We start from the raw sequence: 27661 nt of genomic DNA on the forward strand, positions 1-27661 counted from the left end.
TGCCACACACACACACAAGGCTGTGAGCTGCACATGGAACACAGGGGCTGTGCTCACGACAACATGAAAAAATATACATTATATATAATACATCGGGGCCCCTACTCCCGCTCCCACCCCCACAACCTAGCCATGACCGGGTCATGTAGGAAGGGGGAGGGGCTGTAGGACTTCACGCAAGGACAGGAGAGGAAAGAGGACAACAAAGGAAGGAAAGTGGGCGTGGTAAAGAAGCAGGGGTCCCCAGAGTGAAATGGACAGAGGTGGGGGATCGTAAGAGAAGCAGGAAGGCCCCATGGTGGGAACTGGGGGGAGGAAGGCCTCATGGACAGGAGAGTAGGGAAGTGTGGAGTAGAGGGTTCCTTCAATCCCACCGCTGGCCCTTGCCATTGCTACTGGCAGCCCCCCAATACAGAGCATGGCTAGTGGGGGGAGAGACAGAGACATGGGTGAGCTAGGGGACGGCTGCTCTGAGGGACAGAAAAGGCAGCCAGAGTCTTCCACTGGGGGTAGCAGGGGAGCCCAGAGGCATTGGGAGCAAGGTGGGCGGGGGGATGGGGAGGGTAGACTCCAGTGGGGCCAACTGGAATTTGAGATTAAAGGATGCCTCAAGCTCTCTCCCTCTTGGTCTCTCTTCTCTCAGAATGTCGTCCTCTCTTTTCTGAGAGTGTCTCTGTCTCACCAGGGCAGAATTCTCCCTCTCTCTCTCTGATTCTGTCTCTCTCTCTCTTTCTCTCTCTCTGTTTGGGGAGGGGTGTAGGCCTTAGTAGCGGTGTGGGGGGGTCTCAATGATGCGTCTCTCATCACTGCTGGGCGAGTCAGCTGCCTCTGAGTCACTGCTGTCCTCATCCTCCTGCTGGCCACCAGCAGCCCCTGCCACACAGGCTTGCCGATTCTGGTAGGACTGGAGAAGGCAGGAGTGGAAAAGAGAGGGGCTCAGTGGCCTGACACACCCCAGAGCCTGTCAGCCTCCCTCAGTCTCCTCACCCCACCCCTCTCCCACCTCCTTCCCCATACAAACCTTTCTCCTTTCTACTCAGAGGCCTGCCCAGAGCTTTTCCCCCCCAGGGCCTGGCTGTTCCTTAGAGGTCTTCGCTGTATATGCTGCAGCTGAATCTTGACCCTTCAGACCTCCCCACCCCCCAGGGCCACTTACCTCCATGGGGTTCACGATAATGGTGAGAGCAGAGTCATCCCAGAAGAGGTCAGGGTCCTTGGGGTCACTGGAGGCCCCTGGGGGCCCACTGGCTCCTGAGACACGGCGGTGAAGGGAGTGGATTCTCACCAGGCCCAGGATGACCATGAGCACCAGGAAGCCCACACACACCACAATGATGAGAGTCGCTGCACTGGGGACCACTGTGGGGAGAGCGTGAGGTGAGCAGACCCTGGCCAGGCCCACCTGAGGGGACTCAGCACAGGGAGCAGGGAGGGGGACCCTGGGCAGAGGGTATCTCTGAATAAGAGAAGAGAAGATCCACGATGACTCAGAAGAGGAGATACCCTGGAGAAGCTAGAAGAAAAATAGAGCTGGGAAGGACCAGAAACCAAGAGAGAAGCTGTCGGCAGAGTGGCTGCTGCTAGAGAGACAGAGGGAAGGAGGTGTGTAAAAGTGGAGGCAGGCAGGGTGGGGAAGGGCTCCCAGCCCAGTGCTGTCAGGAGCAGCCTTATTGTCAGCGGGGAGAGGGCAAGGTTTGGAACCTGCCCAGGTCATCCTCTCGGGACCACTTGGCCTAGGAATGAACTGCTCAGTGCCCAGTGGGAGAAGGAGAGAGGCAGCCACGTGGGCTTAATGGTGTGGGAGGAGAGAATGTCCAAGGCTGGGACAGGTCTAAGGGGCAAGGAGCAGCCCCTTCACTTACCCACCTGGACTGGACTCACTCCTGCTGGGTGCTGCCTGCCTTCTCCTCATGGGCTTAGGGCTCCTGGAGCTCCGGGGCCTCACCTCCTCCCTAGACTCCCTCTGAGGTACACCCCTCCTCGCTTTGGCCCTGCCATGCCTCTGGTCCTGCAGCCCCACTTTGAGGCCCAGGCTCAAGGGAGCATGGACCTTGAAAGGCAGTGAGACATTGAAGGGCATGTGGACTCTCACGTGGACCCTAGAGCTGATGGCGGAGAAGCAGATGTGCATGCACAGGTACATGCCCAGGAAGACCGTGCGGGCACACAGCCGGACAAAGGTCGCCACACACTGCACCCGAGCCAGGACTCTGCTGGCCCACACAGCTGCCTGCACCAGCCACCTGGCGACCTGCTCACACAGCAGGGTCAACGAGATGCATCTGAGGGTCTCCAGAAAAGCAGCGAAGAGCCATAGGTGCAGCGTCACCCAGCTCCCTGCCAGCTGGGCACACCAGGCAACCCCCTGAAGGAGGATGTAAACAGCACAGACGTGGACTGCGAGGGCCACAGAGCGAGCTGCTGTGAGCACAGCCCTGCCCACCCCCTGCACACACACAAACAGCCCTCGGAGAAGCAGGAGGAGGCAAAGCTGGAGAGCCCACAGCCCCAGGGATAGCAGTTGGAGGCAGAGACCCCACACATGCACACCCAGGCCCAGGGCCCTCACAAGCAGCTGGGTCACTACACCCCACACGGGGCACATCCTGCCCGGTGTCTTTGCTCACAGCAGCTCACCCGACCACAGAGGCTCCATGAGGCCCAGACTCTGAGCAGTCCTGTTGCTGAGAAACTATTAACCTTTTGCACTCGGATGTCGAGTGTGACTCGACACGGTTAGCATCGGTAGCCGGAATCGAGAAAAAAAGCAAGCGAGTGCAAAGGGTTAATTGTATGAGACACACACACACACACACACACACACACACACACGTTATGTTCTGGTAACAGATATACCTCCTGGTCCTGAATTTATCCTCAGCCTGTAAGACTCACATGTCAAGAGACAGAGCAGAGCACAGAGAAGCACACAGCGCAGGAGCCCCACACAGGCTGCTGCAGTCCCCTGCTTGCCGCAGCCAGCACACTCATGCTGCCACCACACACACCACCACGCGCTCCAGGGCCAACCAGGTGTGTGGAGAACGCCCTGCCTGAGCAGGCACACTAGCTTCACACCTCCCTGAGGCCACCCTGATGGCTCTCTGCCAAGTTGGTCCCCGTCCCGACCCATAGCCCACTTGGAGCCACTCTCCAGCTAGAGCTGACTCTGCCTAGCAGGGCAGGCAGCCTCCCTGGGCACTGGCTCCAGGGCAGAGATGAGCCTGGTTGGATCAGCATTTCTCAACAGCCTGGGCATGGGGGAGGAAGAAAGAGGGAGACAGAGAAGACCTTTCTGCCCATCTGCAGGAAATAGTCCCTTCCCAAGTCTCCACGCCAATGAGCAAGATGGGGAGGGGTGGGGGCGGGCACCAGCAGAATGCCCCTGTAGCTAAGCCCAGGCTCTAGGAGTGGAGGCCACAGCAGGTAAACTTGCTCTGGGCACAATGATGACAAGCCAAACCTTCTGGTTTGTGCCTTAATCAAATGCATTTGGTCCTCTGAGACCCCAGCCTGGCAAAGGAAATCATAAGTTGATTGCCAGGACTAAGAAATGATGCAGGAAAGACAAAACGCCAACCCTCTATCTATAGGCCAATGAGCATGGTTCATTAGTTTAAAATGAGCAAGGAGGCCAGGGAGATGGGAGGATTTTTAAATGAGCTACAGACAAAAATCAAGAGTTTAACAATGAAGCAACCTTTCTTGCTGCATTAGATCTGAGCAGTTACTTCTGGCCTTGAATGACCTCCATAGTCAACATGAAAGGGTGTTTTAGCAAATGGCCCATGTGAACTCCTGGCTTCGACTGATGGTGAGGACACTGTGGAGAGCCCTGTCCACAGCTCTGCGTGGTGCCCGCTTTGTGAAGACCAGCAGGAGAAGCCTCTTTCTGCCCTTGGTCCCAGGGCTTCTCCTGAAATTCTGCTCGGCTCCTACCCTATGGCCTTCCTAACTTCTCAGGTTCCTCTTTGCTTTAGCGACAAGGAAGCTCAGAGTCAATATTTGACCCACTCTCGCAACTGCACAGTCTCCGAGGATTTTATGAACTGGTTTTATCTTATTCTTCTTTCATCTTTGTCCTTTCCGCCGCACTTCCTAATTCATTTTCTACCTTTATCCTATTACAGTGTAGGTCTTTCTGAAAAGCCTTGTAGGAAACAAAGTAGGGCAATGGTTCCCAAACTTTGCCGCACATTGGAATCACTTAAGAATCTTTGAAAGCCCTGATGCCTGGCTCCCACTGCCAGACATTCTGATTTAACTGGTATGGAGTGTAACCTAGGCACCAAATGTTTTTACAGCTCCCCAAGTGATACTGAGGAGCATCACACTTTTGGATGACTAGATAAATACTCTCTTCATCATTTTGTCTCACCCTTCTCAGACAACTTTATTCTCCCTAACCCAAATTGCCCTAAACCACCCACTCACCCCCAATATTCAAATTCTCATTCTCTCTCATAACCACACAAAATTCCTTCTATCCTTCAAGGTCGAAGTTCAAACTCTATGTGCACCACAAAATATTCCCTGACTGCCCCCCTTCACACTGATCTCTGTTTTCTGATGCACTTAGGAACTTCAGGGAAATCCACCTCCTGTCTCTTTGGAGGAAATGGAATCTCTCACTGCTTCTGCCTGGCTAGAGGAATTTGACATTGCAAAGCCATAATTCTATAATACCACTCTTGGGATTGGGTGGGGGAGGAGATGGACCGCCTTGAGGCGGGTTTTATGAAGTAGATCTCCTTGTAGGCTCAGGAGATGTCATCACAATGACCCCAGGTGAACTATGAACTCTACCCAATACTCAACCCAAAATAAAGGAGAGAGCAAAAGCAGGCTGCCGCTCTCAGTTAGAATCTCAGAGCAAGCTTGGTTGGCCTGCACATCAGCTCAGAACAGTGTATGGGGAGGTGAAGTGAGGACAATACTTACACACCCTGGAGCACCGCCAGCTGGGGATTGGGAGGGGGAGGTTAGGAAGCGCTGGGGGTAGTTAGAGAGGGACCTCCCCTGGGACTTCATGCCACAGAAAACAAAGACTGAAAATCTCGACAGGCCCAGCAACAATGCCAACAAGAATCTAGATTGAGCTTAATCTGTGTAGCAGGACCCAGTATCTAATCCAGACAAGGTTGAGTGGGCCAATTCCGAGGGAAAGATCTGGAGAAAGAGCTAGGGAATCATGAGAAGAAGAAAGACGTTGGCCCTGAGGGTCTATTGAACACAAACAGGTTTAGTTCACTCACATCTCTTTACCAACTCATGGCCAAGTGAAGCCTGGCCAGCATGGCTCAGTGGTTGAGCACTGACCTGTGAACCAAGAAGTCATGGCTCGATTCCCAGTCAGGGCACATGCCCAGGTTATGGGCTCCGTCCCCATTGTGGGACTTGCAGGAAGCAGCCGATCAATAATTCTCTCCCATCATTAATGTTTCTCTCTCTCTCTCTCCCACTGCCTTCCTCTTTGAAATCAATAAAAATATATATTTTAAAAAAAAAAAAAACAGAGTGAAGCTTCTTGGAACCTCTGCAACTTGGTTATGTCTTGTACTCCCTCCTCATCCCTATTTCCACCTGCTCTGCCATAGTGTCAGAGTAAAACACTTAAAAAGCCTTCTGCAGAAGAAAGAAGGGAGGCAGTAGGGGGGATAACAATACACAAACGATAGTGTAGCAGTGGCCACTGCCCAAGGCGAGGAAGCCAGACTGAGTAAGAAGCCCTGGGAAGCCCTAGAAAGTATTGAGGCTAATAATAGTGTGTGTGTGTGTGTGTTTAAGCATCAAATATAAATGGAGAGAGTGCACAGGCTCTAGAATTGCTGCCTGGATTTTAATCCTGGCTCTGTCACTTTCTAGCGGTGTGATCTTAGTAAAGTATTTAACCTCTCTGGGCTTCCATTTCCCTGCCTTTAAAGGGGACAATTCTAGTACCTATTTCATTTGCTGTTTGTAAGGACCAAATGAGTTAATATGTGTAAAAGCCCACAAGCATAGTGCCTGGCACACATGGATGTGTTTGCTGTTCTTATTACTAAATGTATTGAAGGGAGTGCGGTACTTTCAGGGTAGTGTTCACTGACCGAGGCCTTGTTCCCACAAAGTATTCTTGGAACTCCTTAAGGAATTGCCCTCAGAGCCTGTGATCCACCTTTTGACGTTTTTTCAAAAGTGACAAATCTGTGCCCTTTGAGAGTAGGTTTAATGTTTAAAAACGCAAAATGACATCCACGCCAACTCTGACAAAACTGGATGCTGAAGTTGGGTAATACTGAACTGGGCCAAAAGCATGGTGTGTCCAAAAAAATAAAATAAAATAATGTAAGTGCAACCTCATCAACTGGCTTTGAAAGCAATCAAAAGGGGATTTAAAAATCATTTTTAGCAATATCAGAATAATTTTGCAGTTTGTAATAATGTGGGGGAAGACTCATGTTATAATATTTGGTATAAATCTCAAGTTACAAAGTAATAGGATCCAAACTTTGTAAAAAGGAAGAAAAAAATGGGGATAGAAAAAAAACTGGCGCATAATATACCATATCAAAATGGTTTCCTCTCTGTGATAGAATCGTGGCTGAGTTTTCTTCTTTACACTTGCAGTTTCTGGTTTCTCTGCTATTAAGCAACTCTGACTAGTAGATGGGAATTTAAAGACTGTGTCACTGGTGAAGGACCATGGCCAGGGAAGGAGATTGCTTTGAAGGGCAGCACCCCATCTGCATATTTACACCCTTGCTCATTTTGACTTAGAAACAGTCTTATGACTTTGTCCATAGCACGTGATTACACATGTCATAGTGCCAACTTTCCCCTGGGGGGTAGGAACAGTATCCTGTAATTCTTTTAGGTTCCTAATGGTACTTTAGGACAGTGTAAGTACATAATGGGTGCTTCATAATACTTGGTAACTTCACTACCAAGGGTCCCTGGGCCCGGGCTTATGGATATTGTTGTGGGAGGGCAGCAGGGACAACAAAGGCTTGGCCTACCCCCCTCACTGACTTCATGATTCCCAGCATGAGTGCCCCTGCAATGACACACGGCGCATGTTCTTCACAAGGGAAAGGTGATGATCCAGGGGAATAAAGGAACTGGAATACAGCCTTCAGGTACCGCAAGGGAGCAGAACCCACTGCTCCACCCTGTCCTCCCCACCCAGAGGTGGAGGGGGAGGGTGCCTATGCCCAGCCCCGTCCCCTGCCACCTGCCCACCCCGCACAGCCTTACATACTGGAGTTTCGGTGGGAGCTGGCCAAGCTGTGTCCGGCCATCTCAGGAGGAAGCAGGTGACCACGGTGCAGGAACTGCTGGGAGCTGAGCACGTGGCTCGGGTGGGCAACCCGGTTCATGCTGTGCAGGACATTGACCTGGGGAGGGAGGGCTTGGTGGGCACACACTCCTCCCCAGGTCCAACTCCATCTCCCGAAAGCTCTCTCTTAACCACTGCCCCACAGCTGCTGCTGCCCCACCCACCACCGGAGCCAGGAGTCCTCCCTGCTGTCATTTCCATTCCCACCGCCTATCGGTTCAGTCCACTCCACCCTGGCTCCTCCACCCTGTGGAAGGAAGGAGAGTCTCTAGGTACCTCCACGATGAATTCATTGCTGGAGTAACGACCATTCATTTCTGAGCAGGAAAGCCGGAATTTCCTGGCATAGAGGGCAGCTCCATGCCGCAGCCTGTAACGAGCCTGCCTCAGGATCTCTTCATACACAGTGATGCTCTCCACCCCTGGAGGACGAGCAAGCAGCTCAGTGCAGGAGCCAGCCAAGAGCCCCAGGGCGGACTCTCTCTCGGACTCCCACCAGCCTAGAGTGGGTTACTCCACCCTTCAACAGGAGTTCTCAGAGGAAGCGATGTCCCCTCTACCCACCCCACCCCCCACCTGGCTCTAATGGACTGGGATGGGCTGCATTTCCTGCTCTGGTTTCCTCTCTAATGCTCTGTGGCTTCTGAGTAGGGATGGAGAGAAGGAAACCAGGACCCTCTGCAGCACATTAGGGAGGTGGCAAGCAGGCGAGAAACAGAGAGAGGAGGAAATACAGAAATCACCAGGGAGGCTCTGGAAGGGACTGGGAATGGGAGGGAACTGGTGATGCCAATCAGCTTCCATCCTCCCTTATGGAGGATCCTTTGGAGAAGAGCAGGCTTCCTTTGGAAGTTTCCAAATCATTCCCACTAGTGAGATGACCTCCTAACAGAAAGCTATGCTGTTACATAAGATGAGTGATTTGGAAGACAGACAGGATGGCTGGTATCAAACAGCTAGAGAATTAGGAAGCTAGTCAAAGAAGGCTCGGCCAAAGGAGAGGTGGAGGTGAGCCAGGCTGTAGAGAGAAGAGGGAGAAAGGACCATTTGGAGCCTAACCCTCAGTACATCTCCTCCAAGGTCAATCTAGAAGCCAAACAATCTTCCAGGCTGGGAAGATGCGAAATGTCACTTGGCCACAACCCTGGACCTGGAAGGGGGACCCTCTGGATTTCCCAGTACTTGATCATGGGGAGGAGAACACACAGAAAAAGAGGACAGGCTCCCAGGTCCCACTGACCAGCAATGGTGATGTAGGCAGACGTGTTGGTGAGCTCCAGCCCTCGCTGCTGCAAGGATGCCATGTCCAAGAGCAGGCTTTCCCGCTCCGGGTCTAGGTCATCCCCCACCAGAGAAATCTCACAGCCGTCCAGGTTGTGTACAATCTCATCCGACATGCGTGTATCTGTCACTGGATTGGAGAGAGTCAGGATCTGGGTCAGAGCTGAGGCCCACCTCATGGCCACTCTTCCTTCCCTTCCAGGGTCATTCCCTGGAAGTCAGCTTCATTTTCAAGAACGCCATTACCCAACAATTTCCATCCACCTGTGAGCCTCCTACTGGCTCTTCTTCCTAATGGTAAGTGGTTCTAGTCAAGCAAATGCAGGATGAAGTTGCTGCTCACATCCAGCCCCAGATTTTCTCCCTCACTCCGGTGCCAGACAGGGACCCTCCTCGGGATGATCTCACTCCCTGGGGTCATCCTTACCTGTTCCCTGCCAACTTTCATCCTTTTTGGCCTCCACCTGGTGAGAAATGGAGCAAGTGATTTGAAGATCTGGGAACAAAGCGACCCCCTCGGATCCCTCGAAGTCCACAGCTGGGCGGGCAAAGTGAGCAGTGCCACTCAGCAGGATCTGGGGGGCATCGGGCTGGAGGACAACCACATAGCCCTCCACTTCGGGGATGGAGACGCAAGACTCTTCACTGAAGCACCTATGTGAGAAATGGGGAGAGGCAGCTATGACCCCAAAACCCCCTCCCTTATAATCTATATTCTGTTTCATCCCTCTGGGCCTCCACCTCTACATAGAGCAGCCCATGTGGCGAGGGGAGGAAAGGGAGATAGTGTCTCTGCACCACCACCATTACCCCCATCACCCCCATCACCCCCAGTAGTAGAGCTGAAGAGAGAGATAATGTCTCTTAAGAAGATGCTACTGCAGGAAAGATGCTATTTTGGGGCAGAAGGTCAGGCAACCTAAGGGGATGACCACATCATCAATGTCTTACCCCAAAATTATGGAACATCTGGCAAACTTGTATTTTACAAGCTGAGCTTACAAAAATGTACATACATACATACACACAGTTCTTTATCCAAGAGGTGGGGGGTTTTTTAAGTGTGTTTAGTCCAATATCTGGCAGATATATGCCTCAAAATATTCTACCACAAAAGGAGGTGGGGACCTATCAAAAGATGTTCACCATCTTGATGAGTCTTCTGTTGACTCTCTTTTGATATCAGAGTGGCACACTTTGGTAGGTGAACTAATCTGACTACCTAGGACCTGCATCCACCTTCCCATGAAGCCTCGCTGATCTTGGTGCCAATACAAACTCTCCCTAGAAAACTCAGCCAGGCTGAACCAACCAACAGCACAGCAGCTCAGGAACATGCTCCCAGGATCCCCTCTCGCCCCATCCTATATTCATAAATAATAATCCTCACAGCATTTGATGGTTTATGAAGCATTTTACCCATATGACTTCATTTATTTTTATTTCAATGCTGTAGGGCAGGGATAAGAAAGCAAAGCTTTTAGGTCAAGCATCTTGGCCATATAAGAAATACGTGTCCTAGTCAAGGCTTAAACCATTCTTCTTATTCCAAGTCCACGATCTTCCCACTAAACTAAACCACAGCCATCATTTGGGTTCACACCACCCCAATCTATAATAATAAAAGTGTAATATGCTAATTAGCCAAGATGTCCTTCCAGACGAAGCTGGGGCTGCGAGGGAAGCCCAGGTCCCAGGCGGCCGAAAGCCTAGGTCCCAGCTGCCAGAGGGAAGCCAGTGCTGGCAGCCAGGGGAAGGAAGGCCTACTCTTGCACGAATTTCGTGCATCGGGCCTCTAGTTTATTTATAAAGAAATGTCCCCTTGAACAAGGAATCTTCATAAAGAAGTTGCTAATTCAGGGACAGGGCTTATGGTCCACATGCTTACCGAATGCCAACTGAACTGATTTTGCTAAGAGGACCATTATTGGTGTGCCTGAGCATGCCCAGCTTGACTGTGAGAGCCAAAAGAGAGAAGGGTAGCCTCAGCAGACACAATGAGCTCAGAGCCCCTAAAGGGACCAATGCCCAAGGCTTACTGAGCTCCTGTGCCACAGGGAGCGGGGCCTACAACAGTCTGCACGGTCATGCAGAGGGGCCCAGGTCAAAGCCTCTTGGAAAACAGACCCAAGCTGATCCTGGGAGCACAGTTCCAGCAGACATTCCCACTTTGATGAGCAATCCAAAGGGATGCAAAGGGGCACAAGGGGCTGGCCCCAACTCGAAGGCACGAATGATCTGAGAGATTAGATATGGTGCACAAATTCTAAGATGATCTGAGAGATTAGATATGGTGCACAAATTAGATCTGAGAGATTAGATATGGTGCACAAACCTTAAAACAGGGGTAATCATGGTCGCCATCACATGAGAGGAACAAGCAGAAACCCATGAGAAGTCAGAAAGGGAGATATTATTCCTGGCTATGATGGGGACAGGGCATTTGGCAAGGGAGGGTAGGGATAATCAAGAAGAGTAGCAAGTGAGCGAACCTTTCAAGGAAGGAGGACTTTACTTCACAGAACGTGAGGAGTATACTCAGCAGGTAGAGACACAAAAGGCAGGAAAGGCCAGGGCCAGATGGTTGAGGTCTTTGAGTGCAATTTTTGTGCAGTGGGCAAAACAAAGCCATCAATGTCTTCCTCATTGGAGAAGTGATAGGATGAAAATTCTGATTTAAGATCACTAAACTAGCCTCAGGGCAAAGGGGAAACTGAAGTTAGAGTACTAGAGATGGGTCACCTAGTTAGGAGACTAGGGCAGTAGGACAGGTGGGAGGGAATTAAGAGCCTGGGCTGGAGTTGTGATAGTAGAAATGGAAAAAGAAGAGACAGCCCTAGCTGAAATGGCTCAGTTGGTTAGAGCAGTGGTCGGCAAACTGCAGCTCGCGCGCCACATGCGGCTCTTTGGCCCTTTGAGTTTTTAGCAAAGGCCAGCTTAGGAGTACCCTAATTAAGTTAATAACAATGTACCTACCTATATAGTTTAAGTTTAAAAAATTTGGCTCTCAAAAGAAATTTCAGTCGTTGTACTGTTGATATTTGGCTCTGTTGACTAATGAGTTTGCCAACCACTGGGCTAGAGCATCATCCCATGCACTGAAGGGTTGCTGGGTCCATTCCCAGTCAGGGCACATACCCAGGTTGTGGGCTCACGAGTACAAACAGCAACTGATTAATGTTTCTCTCTCACACTGATGTCTCTCTCTCTCTCTCTCTCTCTCTCTCTCTCTCTCTCTCTCTCTCTCTCTCTCATCAATGACAAATATATCCTCCAGTGAGGATTTTTTTAATACTTATTAAAAAAAGAGATAGGTTCCATACAGCTGGCACAGAGGTGACCTGACAACTGATGGGGCATGGAGGAAAAGGACAGGGAGGCATTCAAGATGACTCATAAGCTTCAAGTCCGGGTGATTGCAAGGATAGACACACCATTACAGAAATAGAGAATTCAGGTGGGAAAGCTAGTCTGGGAACTGAAGTTCATTATTTCAGCTTTAGCTCTCTTTTTCTGAGGTGCTGAAAGAACTTCTATATAGAGATTATAGCAAGCTGGTAGAAATTCAAGAGCTATGGGAAAAAGGACAAAGCTAGAGAAAAAGATGGGGTAGCATCTGTTCTGGGGTTAATGCCGCAAGTAGATGGGCTTTCCAAGAAAGAGATTAAAAAAAATAATAATAACTGAATAGTTGCATTAACCTGGCTTTAAATGGACAGAAGCCCAAGAACTGAACACTGGAAGTTAGGGAAGCCACCTGAGCTAGGGCAAGGATATGCGTCAGAGAAAAGGAAGTGCTGGTAGGTATCTGTCTCTCCCTGTTTTCTCATTCACACATGCGCACAAATACACAACCTCTATGTTTTCTCCCACAACCTCAAGAAAGTATTAGGGTAGCACTAACCAACTACATGGAAGCACTAGAAATGGAGAAATGAGAGTTTGTTCTTTCTTAACCTCAGAAAGAAAACAACTGTACTAAAGGATCAATGTCAGTTCCCAGCCCTTGGATAAGCCTCTTCCCTGGGCACCACAGAGGTCGGAGGGATTCAGATAAGCCCATCAACAAAGGGGATGTCAACTCCTTGCCCTGTGGGACTACGCTTGCAGAGCTCCACCCTGAGCTAAGAGACAGCCCTCCCTTCTGACTGGGTCCTTGGATGACTGAGGAGGATTAAGCCCTTCGTAACTGGATGACAGCCCTCTAACGCCTAGGGTTCTGCCTAGAACATGATGGGACACATCCTCAGCTCTGATCTGTGCCCACATGACTTCATTCACCTGTGGCCTTCAACTCCACATCGTGACCACACCACGGACCAGCAGCCAGACTCCCCAAAGCCCCTGCCCCTGCCTTCCACTGCTCTAATTGTGAGGCCTGATCATTACACCCAGTCACTGCCTAGGGCTCAGAGCTCTCTCATCTCTAAACCCACTCCCCTCAAGATAGGGACAAGTCAACAGTATTAGTCTTCATACAGCTTATGGAGAAACTGAGGCAGAGTAAAGAGAATGCTTACACAAGAATCCTGACTCCTACATTGTGTAATCCACCCACTAGATGGCAGTATCTCCTAAAAACTGCCCCATAAACATAATAAGGGGTGAAAATGCCCTTATAATAAGAGCCAACATTTGCAGAGTAGGCACTCTGCCAGGTGTTTGATCTGGATTATATCATTTAGTTATAACAATTCTATGAGTTACATTCTATTGTTATCCTTGCTTTTTAGCATTTGTTCGATGTGAAAAAGCTAGTAATAGACTCTGTGTCCATAACTATCATGCTTTCATTACCTCTCAATTAATCTGTATTTTTAAACACCAAATATACTTAAACCTTGAAGTAATGTATAGTTTTTCTAACAATTTCAAAATAATTCACTTAAAATGCAAAGGTCAGCAAACTTTTTTCTGTGAAGGGCCAGACAGTAAATATTTTCAGCTTTTTGGCCATACAGTCTCTGTCCCAACTACTCAGCCCTGCCACCACAGTGGAAAAGCAGCCATAAACAATATGCAAATGGAAGGACATGGCTGTGTTCTAATAAAACTTTATTTACAAAAACAGGCAGCAGGCCAGATTGAGACTTAGATCATCCAATTTGACCTTGCAAGAGCTTGATGAATCAAGGTTAAAATAGGTAAAGCAACTAGAGCTATTCGCCTGATATCTTCAAGGCCATGAGTATTGAGTCAGAATATCAGCTCTTCCAGCTCCCAACCCAGTTCCTTCCTGTCCCACTTTACATATCAGCAGAGAGGCACCGAGAAGTTTAAAACCCCAAGTCCTGGAAGTGTGGCTCAGTGGAAAGAGTAATGCATCAGTTTCTGGGAAATCAGTCTAGTCCAGGCTATGTCAACCGAGCAGGTCAAATGTCCTCTCCCCATCCATTAACTGAACTACCCTGACAGCCAAAGGGTTCTGACAGTCTGCGCCTACTCTGTGATTTGCCAACCCCACCCCACACTCACTTGACGGCAGTGGTGAGACGCAGGGGCCTGACGCCAGGCGTGGCAAAGCGCAGAGTGTTCATGTAAGCCACATGCTGCAGGGCATGGTTGAAGGTCTCCACATCATCCCCCTCCAGGGTGAGCAGGGACTGCGAGGGGTTCACGTGGACCTGGGTCCCAGACACAGACACAGCTGAGAGCAGGCCCAGGAGGCAAGAGAGGAAGGGAGCTGAGGTAGAGAGGTGGGACAAGGTTGGGGGACGGGGTGGGGGGCATGTCTGGAAGGAGCGGGCTGGAGGAAGGGGATATACCTTCATGCCTTTGCCCAGGCTCTCGAAATCCCTATAGTCCAGCCCCTCCCGACATGCATAGAGGCACTCGATGACCTCGCGGCTCTCCAGGCGGCCTGAGCGCACGCTGAAACCAGCCAGGTAGCCATGAAAGTAGTGGTGGATCAGCAAGGGGTCTCCTAGGGCAGGAACACAGGGGCAGACGGGAGGTGAGAAGAAAGGAGGAATAGAACAAGGAAAGGGACTAAGAGAAAAGGAAAAGAAAGAAAGGGCCAGAAGGCTTGAGAAAGAAAATACAAAGGAGAAAGGTGGAAACTGAAAGAAGGAAAGAAGAGAGAGAAATGAGGCTAAGTGGGAGATTGGAGAAGGCAGAGAGAGAATTATAATAATAAAAGCGTAATATGCTAATTAGGCCGGACATCCTTCTGGACGATCTTCCGGACAAAGCCAGGGCTGCGAGGGCCGAGGCAATCTGTAGCAGGTGCGAGGGCCGAGCCCCTTGTACGAATTTTGTGCATCAGGCCTTTAGTACAGAATAAAACAAGGGGAGAAAAGGGTGAAAAATAGAAGCAACAGAAATGAGAAACGCTTCCAGGACAGGGGAAAGGGAAGAAGAAAAGCAAGACCCAGGGAGGAAAGAGGAGACACAATGAGGAAAAGGAGGAGACTGCAAGAGAGGGCATCTTCAGAAGCATGCAAGGAGACCAGGGTGAATGTGTGTGAGCTTCACAGATGCCCAGATCCTCCTGTGTGACTGACTCCCGCCTCCTGCGTTTCAGCAAGAGAAACGCTTCACTTCATTCTGTAGGCAGGATGAGACACCCAGAATCCAGCCAAACTCCATCTGGCCTCTCACCAAGGAAACCCTACCTTGCTGTAGTTCTCAGAGACTCTGCCCCCTGGTGGCATGGGAAGCAGTAACTAACAAGGCTGAACAGGATTGGGTGTGGAAAAGGGAATGCAGAACAGAAAGTTAAGGTGAGAACTCTCTGGTCTCTAGTTCTTACACACAGAGTACCTTGTGTGGCATCCGTACTGTTGTCTCCACCTTTTTCTTTCTCCTTGTTCTTCTCCTCTGGAGGAGGGAAAAAAAGTGGCAGTGAGCTCAAAGTTGTAAGGACAGATTGACAGAGAGGAAGAAGAGGTCTTCCCTGCTCTGGCCTGCCCTTGTAGGACTTGCAACCTCTTTATCCATTGATTTGAGAGAGAGAGAGAGAGAGAGAGAGAGAGAACGAGGCAGGGAGAGAGCGATTTGTTGTTCCACTTATTTATGTATTCACTAGAGGCCCGGTGCATGAAAATCATGCTCTGGGGGGAAGGGTCCCTCAGCCTGGCCTGTGCCCTCTTGCAGTCCAGGAGTCCTCAGGGGACGTCTGACTGACGGTTTAGGCCCTCTTTCCATGGGGAGTGGGCCCAAGCCATCAGTCAGACATCCTTAGCGCTGCCGCAGAGGCGGGAGAGGCTCCTGCCACCGCCGCTGCACTCGCCAGCCATGAGCCCGGCTTCTGGCTGAGCAGTGCTCCCCTTGTGGGAGCGCACTGACCACCAGGGGGCAGCTCCATCATTGAGAGTCTGCCCCCTGGTGGTCAGTGCGCACCATAGCAACTGGTCAGTCCATCGTTCCACCATTCGATAGATTTGCATGTTAGCCTTTTATTATATAGGATTGGTTGTTTCTTGGATGTGCTACTGGGGATCAAACCTGCAACCTTGGTGTATTGGGACAACCAACCGAGCTACCCAGCCAGGGCCCCAACCCTTTTTTTGTCATGTCTTAATCCCTCAGGCCTCTAGTATAGACAAACCCCCAAACATGTTGCTGAGGAAACACAAGGGTTCTGGTAAGACTGACCGACACATACACTCTCCCAGAAGGAAAAAAAATAAGTGAAAGAAAGAACTTAAAGTTGGAATATTGATGACTCTCTGAAGGGTTACTGCCCTCCAACAGGGTAAAGAGCTTTGGAAATCATAATCACTGTGATGGGACAGAGTGGAACCTGGCTGAAGAGACAGAAAGATTCCCATGATGCCTGAGAAGGAAATTTTTCCAACTCAGAGGTGGTGACCAGTTGAATAGGTAGGAGATATAGGGGGCTGTGGTGTCCACTGGAGATCTTTTTGAGTCACCCTGCCCAACTGCATGAAGTCAAGCTGTCCTTGCTCCTTCACCAATCCTAAGCCCCTAGAGGCTCCAACCTTCAGTGCCTTCATGGAGGCAACTCAGGGACTTACCAGTCCAGCAGGCCCCGATCATGAGGGCAGGTTCCTTTCGGGGTGGGTGGATGAGACCATTGTCATGGATGAGAGCAGGGTCGAAAGAGATGCCATCAGCATAGAGTGTGACTGTGGGGAACTCAAGGTTCAAAGCATAGTGGTGCCACTCGTCATCGCAGACCTGGGGGAGTAGGGTAGGGGCAAGGACTCCTCAGTGACTTCATCTTCAGGGAGCTAGCACAAGGCACTGCCCCTTCTGCTGAGAATCAAGGGACAGTCCCTAGTATTCCCAGTTCTATCATCGGGACTTACTAGGGAATTATTGCCTACCCAGCTCAAGGAATAGCATCCTTGTGCAAAATCTATCAGGCAACCAACCTAATACCTAAAATTCCACTCTTCAGGTAAATCTTTAAAACTATAAGCATTTCTAAGAGGAGTAACATGCTATTTTATGAATTAATTTTCCCAAAATAATTTATGCTTGGAACATACCGAACTCTTTCCTACTTCAGGGCTTTTACATCTGTTTCTTCTCTACCAGCCATTTCCCATCCTACAGGACTAAGCTTACATCTCTCCTCAGTCACCTTCCCTGAACACCCCATGTAAGGTAAGTTCCCCCATCTTTGCCTTCCCCTTTTCCCTACTTCAGTACCTTACTCTTTCAGAGCATTTATCACAATTTATCATTTTTATATGTCTGCTTACTTTCTAAAAATATATTTCCAACTAAAATGTAGCCTTAATGAAGGCAAAGATTTTGTTCCATCTCATACTCCATTGTATCCCCAGAATCTAGCAGATTTTCAAGGACTTAATTGATATTTAATAAGTATTTGTTGAATAAACAAAAGTAAAAGAAAAAATAGGAGTAATGTTACCAATATTAGCAACATGGCAGAAGATCAAGAAGTAGCAAATGGCAGACTATCTCTTTTTAAAAAGTACCACAAAAAGCAGAAGCTTTTGTAAACAGCCCTCAACTATCCAATTTGTGGATTTTCCAGGCCCTTCATTTCCCATTCTCTCTCTCCCACTTCCTGCCTTTTTTCAGCCATTTGCTTAACCAGCTACTCCACCAGGGGACTAATGGGTTTCCATGGGGAGATGGAAACCCATTAGTCCCCACTAGTCCTTGTGGTTAGATTGGAGAATGCAACTGCTGGCTCAAGAGAGGATTTTACTGTTTTATTTTGGTCCATTTTTACTTATCCTTCATAATCACGGATAATAACAATAAGAAATAACATGTATAGAGTCCTTTCCAGTCTACTGTCATATGTGGAATAATGACATTTCGGTCAACAATCTACCATATATACAATGGTGGTCCCATAAGATTATAATGGAGCTAAAAAATTCCTGTCACCTAGTGACATCGTAGCTGTCATAACATCAAAGTGCAGCATATACTCACTTGTTTGTGGTGATGCTGGTGTAAACAAGCCTACTGTGCTGCCAGTTATATATAGAATATCTCATATAATCATATACAGTACATATACTTCATAATGATAATAAACAACTATGTTACTGGTTTATGCAGTTACTATACTTGTTATCATTATTTCAGAGTATAGTCTTTCTACTCATAAAAAAACTTTGCTGTAAAAAAGTATGAACTGTTATGCCAGCAGCAGCCTCAGATTTCTCGTGTTTACCATGGGCCTTGATTGCATCATTTTCTCTTGTTCTTGACTTAACCTCGTGTGGTTTTACACAGTAACATGCTGTATAGGCCTGTAGCCTAGGAGCAAGAGGCTATCCCATATAGCCTAGATGTGTAATAGGTTTCTGTAAGTGCACTCTACGATGTTCAAACAACAACGAAATTGCCTAACAATTCATTTCTTAGAACATATTCTGCCGTTAAACTGAGATAACAGTATAAAGGTCTATCGTGTCATTTAATCCTACAACAACCCTGAATATATAATTCTTATTATCCCCATTTAATAGGTAAATAAACTGAAGTTTAGACATATTAACCAAGTTTTCAGAGCTAGTAAGTTCCCCTGGCAGGACTCAAACCCAATCTGGGTACCTCAGGACTACTTATTTTCTCAATTACAACATGCTAACTGCTTGAGAGTCAGAGACATGTACTGTTAAGGTTCTAGATTAGAAAGAGATTAAATAAAACTAGAGGTGGGGGAGAGAAAATGGATGGTTGGGTTTGATGTTAGTAGTCATTTGTTTCCTATTTCCTTTTAATCCAGGAGTGCTTTCTGCAGGAGACAAGCCTTGGAAATAGAAAACAAGAGAACCTAAAGATGTAATGGTGAGGAACAGAAAGTGGAGCATGGAAGAGGGGGCATGGGGCAACCCAAAAAACTCAAACCCCTGCCCTAGGCCCCTCCTCCCCTGAAAGCAAGTTACATGCACCCATCTTTCTGGCACTGGCTCACCTGCTCCAGCTTCCAGAGGAACTTGACTGGGCGAGCACTCTCCAGCAGAGGCCAGTAGAGGAAGGAAATCCTGCAGCCATGGACCGTCAGTGAGTAGTGAGAGAAGCCATCCTCTGAGGGCAGAGGATGGGGATGGGGGTCAAACACAGGGCCTGGGGCAAGAACAGGTTCAAAGCACCAGAAGGGAGAGGACACTGGGTTCTCTTTGCCCTCTCATGCACTCTCTCACTCCTGCATTCACTAGTCTTCTCCCCTCAACACACACACACACACACACACACACACACACACACACACACACCTACATCCAGTTCAGGTGATAACAAGAGCTTCTTGGGCACTCTGATTGGCTGAGGGGGGACACCAGCCAGCCTGCTCCCACCCAGATCATTATTGGTCGTTTGGTTAATACAAACATCACTGGTGACAATCCTCTTCAAGGCACGATATATGACCTCAGAGAAGTGGCAGAAATGAAAGAGCATATGAAGCTGAGCCCCCTGCCACCTGACCCCCAGAAGGATGTGTCACACAGTTGAGGGAGGAGACGTACTTAGTGATGGAGCCAACTAGCCTTTATAAGAGGAAAATGGGCAGAGATGGAGGAGAAAGAATGGAGCACACCACCACCCAGGCCTTTCCACCATAGTGGAAGGGTTTTAATGGGAGCAGATTCAGGGGGCAGTCTATATATAGTGGGATGCAGGAGGACTGGGCAACCACAAGTGAGAATGGCAGTGAGCAGTCCCACTGCACTCTGAGAGCAGTAGGATCTCAACTTCTCATGTTGGGAGCCAATCAAAGAATTTCAGGAAGTATCAAACCTAGCACTGCCATCTTACAGGTGCAGCAAGAGGAAGTGACCCATTCACAGTCACGGACTGGACAGTGATAGAGGCCAGACAAGAAGCCAATGTCCTGAGCAAGGCTCACCATTCTGGACAGTGTTACACACGATGGTTTCCTCTTCCTTCTTGCCCTTATTGGGAGTTACACCGTGCTTCATCCAGAAGGACAGGGTAAAGTGGTCACTGAGGCTGTCCTGGGGCCCCGAGCCCAGCCCCGCTGTGCCACCCAGGGGCACTTGCACAGCTTGGGTGCCGTTGAACCAGTAGATAAGACTGCTGTCCTGGCTGTAGTGCACCGAGAGTCCTGCCGTCCAGTTGGCATTGGGGCCAGGCATGGGCAACAGATCCACCTCCCCAGTGGCAGCACCTGCAGGAGCCCCAGAAGGCACACATGTCAGAGCTGAGCAGCAGCAGATTTGGAACTGGGGAGCAGGCAGGGAAAGAGTGACAAATGAGAAAAAAATCTCCTACAGTTCATCTCACCACCTCTTCAGGCCTTCCAAAGACAAGAGAGGAATGGACCTCTCTTTTAGGAATACCTCTCCAATTAACTCATTCTCCAACTCTTCATCTCTCCCTATCATTTTCCCACAATGTATCTGGTGATCATTTTGTGCTACAATTATGTATCTTTGCCAATAACATATTTATTTGATCTTTGGATCACAAGAGCTAACTACATGCCACCACCCCTGTGAATATATACACCTGTGGATGGACAAAAGAAGATACAGTGCAGATTCTTACAACAGAGGTAGAGGAGGGTCGTGTAAAGGCTGGGTGGGGAGGGGCAGGACTAGGGGTTGGGCATGCACACCCACCACAGAGTTTCCGCAATGCCCGCTCGGAGTAGTTGTCTCGGTCACAGCCTTTGGCCACATGGCTGGTCTGCAGCTCTATGGTGGCCTGAATATTCCAGAGAGGTTCATCACAGGTCTCCAGGCGGATACCAGGGAACAAAGCCAAGCTCCCGGCACCTGGTGCATATTCAATCCTTTTGTTCCAGCCTGCATGGGTGAGAGGGAAAGGGCAGTGGAGAGACAGAGGAGGAAGGCAGCCCCGCCTATCTGTCCATTCTGCTCTTGCCATTCCACTGACAGTCTCAGCCTCCTACAAAAATGGCTGTCCAGGGTAGACAGTTACAAGCCTGAACCTAAATATCCCTCCCCTGACTCCTAGCCTAGCTCCCATGACTGTCAGAAGCGACGAAAAGTGAGGTGAAGGTGAAAAATGATGCACACGATGAGTCACAGAGCAGGGCTCCTCACCTTGCCAGCTGGGTTTACAGGTGGGCTTCACCTGGATCTCCACCTGGGCATCATCTGCCGCCCGCTTCTTCCCACAGTCATAAGCTGTCACCGTAAACTTGTAGAGCTTCTCACCGCTGTACTGCAGCTTCTCTGTGTTCTCAATGTTCCCTGGGGTGGAGATGGGGGAGGATTGAGATGGTCAGAAGCACTAAAGAAAACCTAGGGAGACAAAGGGGGCGGGGGGCTCAGGAGCTAACTAAGCGGCAGGAAGCGGAAAAGAAGGTATCTGGGGGGAAAGGCTCCACATCTGGAAAGGAGGGTGTGGAGGGCAGAGAAGTGGACAGCTCAGCCCTGGGGTGTCCTGAGGGATATGGGTGCACGAGGTGGGCAGGGGCTGGACTCACCATCATTGTCAATGAGGAAGGGGGTGTTGGGTGTGAGGATCTCGTAGTAGCAGATCTGGCTGTACTGGGGGGAGCAGTCACCATCAATGGCTTCCACCCGCAGGATGCGGTCATACAGCTTCCCCTCAGTCACTGCAGCTCGGTACAGCCGCTCCACAAACACGGGGGCAAACTCATTCACATCATTGACACGCACATGAACAGTCGCCCTGCATGTGCCAGAGCGGGAGGAGGGGAGAGAACGAGTCAGCCGTCCTCATACTGGAGACTCCAGAGAGGCACAAGCAGGGAATCAGACAGGGAATCAGAGCAGGAGGGAGGCAGTCTGTCCCTTGGTTTGGGGCAGTCAGGCACCTCGAGGGAGAGGGCCCTCAAGGGAACTGTGCTAAGGAAAGGATATCTGCTGTGAGGGGTAAGAACCACCCCAGGTGACACCAACACTGATTTTGAAGGCTTCTGTACAAAAAAGGTTGGGGCTGCCCAGATGAGGGGTAACAGGATTTTGTGCCCAGCAGGTCATTCCCCTTCACAACAGTCGGATCCAATGAGATAATCAAGGAAGATACAGGGTAAAAGCCAAGTTAAAAACCAACCATGGGAAAGGAAGTGGCATTTGTACAAAAGCCACGTCATCTGACATGAGCAGTACACAGAAGACGAGTATTGCCTTTTGTGAACAAGTGTACAATATGCATGTCAGCTGCGGCCCCCCCTGCTCAGGTCCCCACAGGGCAAGCAAAGCTCAGGCTAACCCTTTGTGCTGAGGCCTGCCCCTAGCCAAGATCCAGGCACCCAGGACCCAAGAGGCAAAGTTCCTGTCTCCAAATGGGAAACTGAATCACAAAGAGCCATTTATAGCCAGGGCCTCTTAGCAACCCAGGAATCCTGACGGCCAATTTTCACCCAGTCTCACATGAGAAGTTAGCTTGGAACAAAGGAGTCCCAGGTCCCAGCCTCTTTCATGCTGTAGCCAGCTCCTGCCCACCCTCACGCAGAGTGCTGTGTGTGTTATAATGGTGTGAGTGTGGTCACACTGCAGATAGACCGGCAGAACAGTAGGAAGGAATCTACAGTGCTGAGTGTGCTCCTTCCCTTCCCTTGCTCTCCTGGTCATCGTAACTCCCATGTACTGAACCCATCACCATCTGTCAGGCACTGTGGTGCATGCTTTTTATACAAACCATCTCCTTTCATCTTCACAGCAACCTAAAGAAGTAGGTGGCATCATTATTTCTATTTTACAGGTAAGAAAAGCGGATCCAGAAAGGCTAAGTTGCCCAAGGCCATAAGAGGCAGAGCCAGGATTAGATTCCACTATATAAGTTCTACTATATAATTCTGTCTCCTGTCCCTAAACCCTATAAACAGAGAGGGAAAGGGCAGATAATATCCAATGACTGCACAGAGGGAGGATGGTGAGGGGCTTGGAAGGAGGGAGGAGACCCTGCAGCAGGGGGCACGGGACAAGGGCTTCCTCACTTGTGGGACTTCTTGGTGTTGGCTCCATCAGGGCCCTCGCCACAGTCATAGGCCTGGATGGTGAAAGTGTGCTCCTTCTGGGCCTCACAGTCCACTGGCTCCTTGGCCCGAATCAGCCCTTCTCCTGTTGCCTTGTCCAGGATCACAGCCTCAAAAGGCACCCCAGACCCATGGAGCCGGAAGCCACAGATCTCACCTGGCCGAGGGGGTAGGGAAAGATGAGGCTCTTGCACTACCTCCAGCATTTCCTTCCAGCCTCAGCCTCCCTGCCTCAGATTCCCACTTCACCTCTCCTCCCAAACCCGGTCCTTTTTGTGCACCTGAAAGCAATAATTATCAAGCATACAGCTCCACGCCAGCTTTCCTGATCAACAACCTCTCAGAGGTACCAGGTCTGAGATCTGGCAAAATCTTGATACATTTAACCCTTACCCTGCCCATTTCCTCTCTGGTAGCCCTCTCTACTCCTTGAGCCAACTTCGTCTTCCACTTTCCAAGGCCTCTTTCCCACTTCCTTATTGCTCTCCCTCCCAGGACCTCCCCTCTCCTCCCCTGCCCTCTACCCTCCCAACCACTTTTCTCTGTCCTACCCACCTTGCAATCCACCAATCCCAATTACCTGCATAGTGCAGGGGGGCGTCCTTGTCCAAGGCGAAGAGTGGTGGGTTCAGCAGGACCGTGTTGTCATTCTCCATGACGATGCCCTGGTATTCCGCCTCAATCCATGGCTTGTGCTTGTTGGCTGACCCCCCACGGGAGAGGAGAGGAAGAACCTGTGAGCTTGCCCGCCACTCCCACACAACCTTCATTGACCCAACAAACTCACACTCCAGTATCACTACCCTTTCCACACACTGCAGAAGCACCTGCAGGTGGAAAAAATGAGGACAAGAAATCAGCTATTAAAGGAGTCAGAAGGTCTGAGGGAGGACACAGCCTTCTCCTATGGCAGGATAGAAAGTTTCCATGGCAACAGTCTGCCCTGAAGAGAGGGATGGGTCTTCTAACTTCTCTGGGAAACATGGTCTGAGGGTGGAGAATTTTCTTTAGGGATTTCAAGTGCTGGAGAATGGCGACTGGGGAATTCAGGAAACAGGGGTGGGCCATCAGAAGGCCCTGGGAAAGGGAAGGGATAGATTAAGGGCAGAGGTGATATTAGAAAAAGTAGATCTAGAAGTTTCCTGAGATCCTGATAATGTATCCTCTCCATCGCCACTATCACTACCCCCATTCAATCCTGATCCCTTCACTCTGCACTTCTCCCAGCCAAGCCCCAACCTAAAGCCATTCTCCCAGAGTAGAGGGAAGAGAGGGGAAAAGAGAGAAGAGAAAATATATAGGACAGAGGGAGGGGGACAGAGAAGGGCAGGGATAGAGCGGAGGAATCAATGCCAAATAACTGGACCCAGCAGAGCCAACATCCTAAGGGATTATCGAGCTGGCCTAGAAACAGGACAGATCTCCTCCCTGCTTCTCACCCCCACAGCCAAGAGAACACACTCGTAACCAACACATTTCTATGTTCCCCCACCAAGGTGACCACACCCCACACTCCCTGAACCCCACTTTTTATACAGCCTCATGACTTAGTCCAAATTCTTGCCTACTCCATCCTACTTCCCTCCAACCACCAGCCAATTCCGGATGGATGTGGGACTCACTCAGCCTCCAAATCTCCCTATCTCCTACCAGACCTAGCTCATCTGTGTTTCCTGCCAGGACCAATTTCCTGCTAACCTGGTAAGAGGCTATGGGGAAAGCACAGCATGTTCCCTTCCCTCCCTACATCACCTCCCAACCCCAACCTCCACGGCCTGCTCTATCTAATCCTATCATGGCAACACTCAGGCTCCCAAGCACATTTATGATGGCCCATCAGCAGGCCATGGGCAGAGAAGGACATCATCCAAAAGGATGTCGCCAAAGGAAACTCGTCCCCAGAATGTCATGGTGAGCAAGAAATCCTGATATCCATTTTTTCCTCCAACCCTACCCCAAAAAGCCTTCTTGTATCTGAAAGTCTGCCCCTTTCCTGCTGATGACTACCACCACCCCCTTCTCTAGTGGCAGAGGAGAAAGCCACAAGACGGTGCTCAGAAGGCAGCACAGGAAGTGGCAGGAGGCTAGAAAACCAGACTGAGGTCAGAGATTGAGGATGGGAGGGAGGCACACAGCAAGGTCAGCACTGGCACCCTCTACAGAGCTCACCCCTGACCCTGCTCCTCTCCTCTGGGCCACCAGCTCTCTCCTTGTGTCCGTCTCCTTTCACTAACTCCTAGGCTCCCTGTCTTTTCCTTCCTTGACTCTCCCCTCCCACTCCTCTCATCCGTACTTCCTGATTTCCCTTTCATTTCTCTCTCTCTCTCTCTCTCTCTCTCTCTCTCTCTCTCTCTCTCTCTCTCTTTTTTTCCTCCACTTTTACCCTTTCCAATCCCTTCTTATCCCCCTCCCACGCCTCATCTCCCTTCTCCTTCTCAGCTTTCCCTCTCGGCACTCATTTAGCTCCCCCACACACCCACTTCTGCCCTTTCCTGCCTTTCTCCACCTACCTGAGGCCTCTTCCTCCATCCCCTCCCTTCTTCCCTCCCTCTTGGTCCCTCTGTGGGCCTCACCCAGCTGAATTTATCTGCTGTCTGCCAGAGAGGGCAGCTCTGGTAACCCACAACCCAGCTGCATGCAGGCATAAGGGTATAGATGCAGAGGAACACGCCAAAACATACGTGCTCCGAATTGCTGAGCCGCAAGGAACCGTTTCTCCCCAGGATGGGATGGAGATGAACCAAATGGATCTGCCACACACCCTTAGTGCACGCACACCCCATTGAAAATGGAGAACCACCCAGAGATGTATAACGACCCTCAGGGCAAGTCCTTCTGAGACCTGAAACACCTCCAACAGGGAGAAATTGGGAGAGAGGGAGACAAACCCCGGGATGGGAATGGGGACCAAACGGGATCAAAGCAGCCTATGGGTAAAGACAGACCAGACAGGAGGATGTGATGGAGGGTGTGGGGGTGTGGGGGGCGGCGGTGTTTCAAAGGAGAGAAGGGGTAAGTCTGAGAAAATGGATGGGAAGGGGAATGGTGGGAAGAACTGACACCTGTCATGTGCCAGAGAGCCTCATGGCTCCTGCTCACCTCTACCCCACAGTGTTCTGCCGGATACCCCTCTTTTAGTGCGCCCACCCCCCACCCCACCTCACTCACCTTTGTTACAGGAGCTGGAGGGAAGAAGGGAGGCCAGCAAGAGGGGCAGCAGCAGGAGGGTCATGGTATGCTGTGGTAAAGAGCAGGGCAGGGCCAGGCGATGGCTCTCCCCTGGGAGCCTCGAGCCCACTTATTGCTCCTTGGGGGAGGGATGCAGGGGACCTCCAAGGAGGGGAAGGAAGACAGAGGGCAGGAGGGCAGAGACAGAAGGAGCCTGCCGCCCACACTAGTCCATGGAGCACACCTGGGCAGACCCCAACCTGGGTGGCTGAGGTGGGGGACTTGCAGTGGCTTCTCGTTTGCTCTCCAGCCCGGCTTCCTCGCTCTTGCGCTCTCTCTCATTCCCGTCCCCTCTACTGCAGGATGACGTAAGCACAGCCAGACGAAGATTGATGAGGCCATGGGCCAATCGGTTGACTGGGAGGGCCAGGTGCTGCAGCGGGGGAGGGAACCAATGGGACCGGGGAGCTGGGGCGGGAGAATGCTTTCGGGCTTTTTCCCCCCTGGATTGCAATTTGCGGGAGCAAGGGAACTGCGGGGGCTGGAGAGGAAGCTGGAAAGCCGAAGAGGGGGTGGGAAATAAGACGGACCTTGGGAGAATCTAGAAGCTAAAAGCTCGGGGGTGGGGAACGAAGACGTCAACGGAGACCTGAGGGAGGCGAGGAGGAGCAGCAACCGCGTCACCCCCCCCCCCCGGCCCCCCCAACTCTGCATTAACCTCTTTACACAGTCCATTCCATCAGCAAGTTCCTGCTGCGTGCCTCCTGGGAACCGTGAAGTACAACCCACAGCCTGAACCAGAGAGATCCTAGCATTTCAGTCCCCAGCCCCAGGTCTCTCAGGAAAACACTGGGTGGTCAGCAGGGCGTGGAAAGGGCTTTGGAACTGAAGGCAAAGTGAAATATTTGTGCGCGCACACACACACACCTGTCGAGGCAGTTCACCACCAGGTGTAATTTTCCCCACTGCCTACCCTCCCTGCCTTCCTCTCCCCGAATTCCCCACCGTAAACCATAACAAATCAGCCCATTGATTCTGAAGCCAGAGAAGTTGGTAGGTTGTGGGGAGGGAGGGGGGGCACAAAATGATTTAGGCACACCTCCCTCCACCGTGGGAATACTGGTAAGCTTGGGCTGTCGGAGGGCTGAGGACTGGGGGGTTGGGGATGGGGTGGTTAGTGTGTATCACCAATGACTTCACAGGGAGAAGGAAACCCCTGGGTCCCAAGCCAAAGAGTGTAAAATTCTCCAGAAAAGCCAACCAAACTCCTCCCTCACCTTCCGCTCTGGACTCCCAACTCAACACCTCCTCAGGCTGCCAACACCCCCTCTGTGCTTAGGAAGAGCAGTTTCTCCATTCCTTCCCAGTGGTCTTGTAGGACAGAGTCTGGAATGCAGCTCAGCGGAGCTGTCTGGAGGAGTTGTGGGGGCCAGCGCTATAGGATTGTCTTCACTTTGGCTCTTGGTCAGCTGGCTGTCCTCCTTCTTTCCCCAACCTTCTCC

The 27661-nt window shown here is 50.5% G+C and overlaps 1 protein-coding gene across 1 annotated transcript; it reads right to left on the reverse strand.

The window, feature by feature from the left end:
* CLSTN3 (calsyntenin 3) lies at positions 1 to 26223 on the reverse strand. The gene is made up of 18 exons (XM_008144887.3): positions 26160 to 26223; positions 23572 to 23694; positions 22953 to 23148; positions 21474 to 21682; positions 21088 to 21237; positions 20641 to 20826; positions 19905 to 20186; positions 18972 to 19084; positions 16579 to 16741; positions 15362 to 15418; positions 14365 to 14522; positions 14075 to 14223; positions 9027 to 9253; positions 8559 to 8729; positions 7595 to 7740; positions 7241 to 7376; positions 1157 to 1359; positions 1 to 904 (listed from the first exon to the last, which is right to left on the reverse strand). Exons 1-18 carry the CDS (start codon positions 26221 to 26223, stop codon positions 764 to 766), a joined length of 2874 nt encoding a protein of 957 aa, XP_008143109.2. The 3' UTR covers positions 1 to 763.
* Positions 26224 to 27661: the final 1438 nt, after the last annotated feature.

This window comes from Eptesicus fuscus, chromosome 7 (assembly GCF_027574615.1).
Source record: "Eptesicus fuscus isolate TK198812 chromosome 7, DD_ASM_mEF_20220401, whole genome shotgun sequence".
NCBI lineage: Eukaryota > Metazoa > Chordata > Mammalia > Chiroptera > Vespertilionidae > Eptesicus > Eptesicus fuscus.